This window comes from Salmo salar, chromosome ssa18, assembly GCF_905237065.1.
Source record: "Salmo salar chromosome ssa18, Ssal_v3.1, whole genome shotgun sequence".
NCBI classification, from domain to species: domain Eukaryota; kingdom Metazoa; phylum Chordata; class Actinopteri; order Salmoniformes; family Salmonidae; genus Salmo; species Salmo salar.
The window spans coordinates 73,766,575-73,773,243 of NC_059459.1; the positions used below are offsets into that span (position 1 = coordinate 73,766,575).

At 41.5% G+C, this 6,669-nt stretch overlaps 1 protein-coding gene across 1 annotated transcript; it reads right to left on the minus strand.

The window, feature by feature from the left end:
• Positions 1 to 4,141: 4,141 nt before the first annotated feature.
• Positions 4,142 to 5,371, minus strand: mblac1 (metallo-beta-lactamase domain containing 1). The gene is made up of 2 exons (XM_014156383.2): positions 4,815 to 5,371; positions 4,142 to 4,620 (listed from the first exon to the last, which is right to left on the minus strand). Exons 1-2 carry the CDS (start codon positions 5,244 to 5,246, stop codon positions 4,360 to 4,362), a joined length of 693 nt encoding a protein of 230 aa, XP_014011858.1. The 5' UTR covers positions 5,247 to 5,371; the 3' UTR covers positions 4,142 to 4,359.
• Between the last annotated feature and the right edge of the window lie 1,298 nt (positions 5,372 to 6,669).

Genomic DNA, 6,669 nt, shown 5'->3' on the forward strand with positions numbered 1-6,669 from the left:
GATAATCTTCATCAGCTAATGTCACTTTTTGTGAATTTTGAAGCATTTATGTAATCAAAATAAGCACATAAAGGCTTCATAATTTATAAAGCTCATGTTACTTGAGCGATATTATCTCATTGAACAAAACGTATATCTCCTAAGCCCATTAACCTTATTTTCGGTGTTTATCCCAAAACTCCATTCTTTCCCCATTCATTTGCCCCATAGGAATGTCTAAACGAAACAGGTTTCATTTCCGTTTTTTTGGACTGCAAACTGGCGAACTCTATTCTACATTATTACAATGCTAATACTGATTCAGAGGGAAGAACAATGCTGAGTTAGTTAATTGGGGAAGCCTAGTGATGAATGAAGAAAAAGTAATTACTTTATTGAGTCCAAGTCACTTGATATTAAGTGTTGACAAATCCCAGTTATGCAACACTGTTACATTGAATGGCCCCTGGCCCCTGCCTTAGGCCCTCTGACTAACATTCACAATGGCTTTTTATGATGTCCTCATTATTCAAATCAGTTTTGATTTCATAATGAGGGCTATGAAAGACGTGTTCGCTTAAGGCTAGCCAACATTATAAACATCCTATAAACATCATAGGCAAGGCAGTGGTCCATAAGACAACTTTACCCCAGATATCATTACAGTCAGGGGTGGAATCATTTATTTACTTATTTATTACATAGAATCCTATAATCTTTTATTGGGGAGTTCCCAGAGTGACTTTTTCCCATTTCCACACCTGCCCATATATCATAGTGTACTATTGTAGACTATCGTGTAGGGCTCTGCTGCTGTCTCCGATCTAAGGGGGAAATCCTTCTCTCCAATTTAATCATTCAACATTGACCCCTATTAGAATTCACTTACTTTATGGAATGTACATTCCACCAAGCTCTTTAGACCCCAGCTGTTACCTGTGGTTTATAGTATAAAGAGAAAACAACACAAACGTTACAGCATTTAACCCAAGATGGTAAACCTTAGTATCTGAAAGAAAGATACAACTCATTGACAATACCTTGTGTTGAGGTGTCATGGGGTTATGGTGAATTTTCAACCGCAGATGAATAAAGGACACCAGTATCTTTGGTTGAAATATGTCTACCACCACAGAATGACCATTCATAGCCTCCTCGTGCCACAAGGAGACATGCACATCCCATGTACACGGTTCATTTCAAGGCACGTTTGCAAAGTAGACAGGTGATCAACACAGATGACTGTCCCTATACCGCAGACCAGTGTGATGAGTTTCTTGCCACGGCTAGATGTACCACAGCATCTTGTTTGGGTCTGTGGACAGTCACTGTGTCCCGACACACACTAGCACACCATCTAATACGCATGGCCAATACATCTCTTCAGTGTGAGTCGAATATGTGTGTGGAAGGTCCCGACATAGATTCAGTCACTGTGAGGTGAAGATAAGGTTACCGCCCAATGATGTGTATTAACCCTAGATGACTGAGGCGCTGTGTTGGAGGCACCGCACAACCATTTTGGTACTTCTCCACCAATGTAAAAAAAAAAAAAGATTTTGGAAGCTATAAAAATGCATTTATTAATGTCTACATCAGTTTACACATAAATACCCCATTAAAAAAAACAGGTTTTTAGACATTTTTGCAAATGTTTTACACACCTACTCATGGTTTTTCTTCATTTTTTACTATTTTCTACATTATAGAATAATAGTGAAGACATCAAAACTATGAAATTACACATATGGAATCACATAGTAACCAAAAGAGTGTTAAACCAATCAAAATATAATTTATATATTTTAGATTCTTCAAAGTAGCCACTCTTTGCATTGACGACAGCTTTGCACACTCTTGGCATTCTCTCAACCAGCTTCTTGAGGAATGCTTTTCCAACAGTTGAAGGAGTTCCCACATATGCTGAGCCCTTGTCGGCTGCTTTTCCTTCACTCTGCAGTCCAACTCATCCCAAACCATCTCAATTGGGTTGAGGTCAGGTGATTGTAGAGGCCAGGTCATCTGATGCAGCACTCCATCACTCTCATTCTTGGTCAAATTGCCCTTAGACAGCCTGGAGGTGTGTTTTGGGTCATTGTCCTGTTGAAAAACAAGAGATAGTCCCACTAAGCGCAAACCAGATAGGATGGCATAATGCCGCAGAATGTTGTGGTAGCCATGCTGGTTAAGTGTGCCTTGAATTGTAAATAAATTACTGACAGTATCACCAGCAAAGCACCCCCACACCATCACACCTCCTCCATACTTCACAATGGTAACCACACATGTGGTGATCATCCGTTCCACTACTCTGCATCTCACAAAGACACAGCGGTTGGAACCAAAAGTCTCAAATGTGGACTCATCACACCAAAGGACAGATTTCCATCGGTCTAATGTCCATTGCTCGTGTTTCTTGGCCAAAGCAAGTCTCTTCTTCTTTTCGGGTTCCCGAGTGGCGCAGCGGTCTAAGGCACTGTGCTAGAGGCATCACGACAGACCCTGGTTCAATTCCAGGCTATACCACAACCGGCAGTGATTGGGAGTCCCATAGGGCGGTGCACAATTGGCCCAGCATCGTCCGGGTTAAGGTTTGGCCGGGGTAGGCCGTCACTGTAAATAAGAATTTGTTCTTAACTGATTTCCCTAGTTAAATACAAATAAAAAAAATAGTAGTGCTTTCTTTGCAGCAATTTGACCATGAAGGCATGATTCACACAGTCTCCTCTGGGTCTTTCTTTCCTGTGGCGGTCCTCATGAGAGCCAGTTTCATCAGAGCGCTTAATAGTTTTTGCGACTGCACTTGAAGAAACTTCAAAATAAATTTTCAGGATTGCCTGACCTTCATTTCTTAAAGTAATGGACTTGGTCTTTTCCCAAATAGGGCTATCTTCTGTATACCACCTCTACCTTGTCACAACACAACTGATTGGCTCAAACGCATTAAGAAGGAAAGAAATTCTACAAATTAACAAGGCACACTTATTATTTGAAATACCTTCCAGGTAACTACTTCATGAAGCTAGTTGAGAGAATGCCAAGAGTGTGCAAAGCTGTCATCAAGCCAAAGGGTGGCTACTTTGAAGAATCTGAAATATAAAAAATATTTGGATTTCTTTAACAGTTTTTTGGTTACTACATGATTCATACGTGTTATTTCATAGTTGTGATGTCTTCACTATTATTATAAAATGTAAAAAAAAAATGTAAAAAATAAAGAAAAACCCTTGAATGAGTAGGTGTGTCCAAACTTTTGACTGGTACTGTAAGTATTCAGACCCTTTACTCAGGTTAAAGTCCGGGCTCTGGCACGGCCACTCAAGAACATTCAGAGACACAGCATTGTCTTGGCTGTGTACTTAGCGTCGTTGTCCTATTGGAAGGTGAACCTTCGCCCCAGTCTGAGGTCCTGAGAGCTCTGGAGCAGGTTTTCATCAAGGATCTCTATGCACTTTTCTCCGTTCATCTTTCCCTCAATCCTGACTAGTCTCCCAGTCCCTGAAAAACATTCCCACAGCATGATGCTGCCACCACCATGCTTCACCGTAGGGATGGTGCCAGGTTTCCTCCAGACGTGACGCTTGGCATTCAGGGCAAAGAGTTAAATCTTGGTTTCATCAGACCAGAGAATATTGTTTCACTTGGTCTGAGAGTCCTTTAGGTGCCTTTGGGCAAATTCCAAGTGGGCTGTCATGTGCCTTTTACTGAGGAGTGGCGTCTGTCTGGCCACTCTCCCATAAAGGCCTGATTGGTTGAGTGCTGCAGAGATGGTGGTCCTTCTAGAAGGTTCTCTCATCTCCACAGAGGAACTCTGGCGCTCTGTCAGAGTGACAATTGGATTCTTGGACACCTCCCTGACCAAAGCCCTTCTCCCCTGATTGCTCAGTTTGGCCGGGTGGCCAGCTCTAGGAAGAGTCTTGGTGGTACCAAACTTCTTCCATTTAAGAATGACGGAGGCCACTGTGTTCTTGCGGACCTTCAATGCTGCAGAAATGTTTTTATACCCTTCCCCAGATTTGTGCCTCGACACAATCCTGTCACGGAGCTCTACAAACAATTTGCTAAACTGTCTAAAAACCTGTTTTTGCTTTGTCATTATGGGGTATCGTGATGTCATTATGGGGTATTGTGATGTCATTATGGGGTATTGCATGTAGATTGATGAGAGAAAAAAATATTTAATACATTTTATAATAAGGCTGTAACGTAACAAAATGTGGAAAAAGGGAAGGGGTCTGAATACTTTCCAAAAGCACTGTACACATCGGTGGTTACTACTAACCACTGATCTAAAGTTTTGCACTTCTTCCCCCATATTGCTACGGTTAGAGAGAGGAAGGCTAAAACTGATCTGTGCCTAAGGGCTTTACAGGACAGTTTCTACCCGGAGCGTCCGTCCGCCTCCTCCCTGTGGACCCTGAACGGCAACCCGTGTCCCGGGATGATGACATCAGAGGTGCGTAGCGCCTCCTGTCGGCTGACCTCCTGAACTGCAGGATTCTCACTCAGTTCCCTCCAACTGTCGTCATCAGTGCAACGCTCAAATAGGTCCCCGGCAACAAGCACCGTGCCCATTGTGGTTCCCTTCACAAGAAGGCTCACATCGCGCCCTGTGTGGCCCGGAGTGGGTACTATTGACACCTGGTGAAGAGATTAAGGTTCAGAGCACAGTACTAGGTAGTACCTATTGTAACATGCAAATGATGCACTGTAAAGTTACTGATTAAAGTGTTGGTGAATATGCATGGGAAACCATTGAATATGGATGTTACACACACACTTTTGAATATGATTACACTGAGTTGGGTTGAACAAAAGAAGAGTTTCAGACTCACATGTTCATCAATAGGATAGGGTTGCCCCTCAGCCAGCTGGTTAGGAAGGTACCTATCCCCCTCACTGATGTCACACCCCACAACTATTGTTGCCGCTGGAAACAGCCCCAGATTACCAACATGGTCGGAGTGGCCATGTGTCCCCACCACCAAGCTGATATCACCCGGGTCTAGTCGCTTATCCTTCAGCCGTTTCACTAGAAAGTCCCGGTCCCACGGTCCTCCGGTGTCTACTAGAATAGTTCTAGGTCCCGTTAGGAGAGAGATAGTCCCGTCTGCTCGAAAAGAACCGTCCTGTTGGGACAGACAATAGCCTACTTTGAGCACCGAGATGGAGTAGGGTTGCCCCACAATCTCGAGTTCTGTGTCTGATAACTCGCTTCTTCTAAACTCGCTACTGTTACATGCATTCTTTTTTTCAGTCGCTTCCATCTCTGCTCAATAATAGATGTTTGCCAGCTACAGAATCACAGTTTTCGATCGATTAACTACAAATTTCACTGCATGTATCTAACAATCACATCGGTTGTTGACAGCTTGTACCAGTTCTACGGTATGGCAAGAAGAACAAGTGTAATTTTGTCGTTTGGAAAAATGTTTAGTTGTCACAGCAAAGTGCTTTGTCGCCATCTTGTGGACGGCAGCGTCTATTACATTGTGTAAGGCCAGCTGGCGTAACGCAACTTTGCACCATGATCACTCTTACCTATATCTGCCTAGCCTAAATTATGGCAGGTTGAAACATATTTGGCTTCCAGTAAAATGTTATGATTTCTTTCGGTATAAGTCCACTTCCAAGACTATAGTGTATCTACTGTGTGTATGACCAACAATAGTACCATGAACACAACAGAAGCAGGTGAGCGATAAACAGGTAAGTCACTTTTTTGTGTTTAGGAGGTAAATTCTGGGTATTTTCAGATATTTCATAATTAAAGATGCTGTATAGTATGAGATGCTAATATAGATGTCTTAAACAGCAAAAAAATTTAAGCTGACAAAACCTCAGTCAAACCAAAAGTTGTAGCTACTCAATGCTAATAACTAACTGTCTTAAAAATTACTGTCACAAACGTATTGTTGAATTACTATTTCATACATCTGAGATATCGGATTTAAAATAACTCACAAATATGACATTAAAACCCACTTCAATCAAAACAAAGCAAGTGCACCTACAGTTACAGTATTATACCTGAAAAGGTTTTGAATCGAAGAGTTCTGTGAAATGATTGATCACATTGCATGAGGTTGATGTTGGTTCAATACATTTCTTATGAGTTACAAGGAAACAATTGGAGAATTCCAGTAACGCGTAATTATTGTAAGGCAGTCTTTGGAACTGACCCTTGATCCTATAAACACTGGCAGACAACTTCACTGCATGGCTCAATTGTTATTGATCCTGTGAAATAGTACATCTCTCTCTCTCTCCTCCTCTCTTTGTCTTTATCCCTCTCTCACCCTTACTCTCAATTCAATTTCAATTTAAGGGCATTATTGGCATGGGGAAAATATGTTTACATTGCCAAAGCAAGTGAAATAGATAATAAACAAAAGTGAAATAAACAATAAAAACTAACAGTAAACATTACACTCAGAAGTTACAAAAGAATAAAGACATTTCAAATGTCATATTATGTCTATATACAGTGTAGTAATGATGTGCAAATAGTTAAAGTACAAAAGGGAAAATAAATAAACATAAATATTTAGGTTGTATTTACAATGGTGTTTGTTCTTCACTGGTTGCCTTGTGGCAACAGGTCACAAATCTGCCGCTGTGATTGTGGCATCTCTAATATGGTCATACATTTGGCAGGAGGTTAGGAAGTGCAGCTCAGTTTCCACCTCA

Coding starts and splice junctions, on each gene's coding strand:
- mblac1 (XM_014156383.2), bottom strand. CDS start 5,246: ATGGAAGCGACTGAAAAAAAGAATGCATGTAACAGTAGCGAGTTTAGA. Junction 4,621..4,814: donor CCTATCCTATTGATGAACAT/GTGAGTCTGAAA, acceptor TCTCTTCACCAG/GTGTCAATAGTACCCACTCC.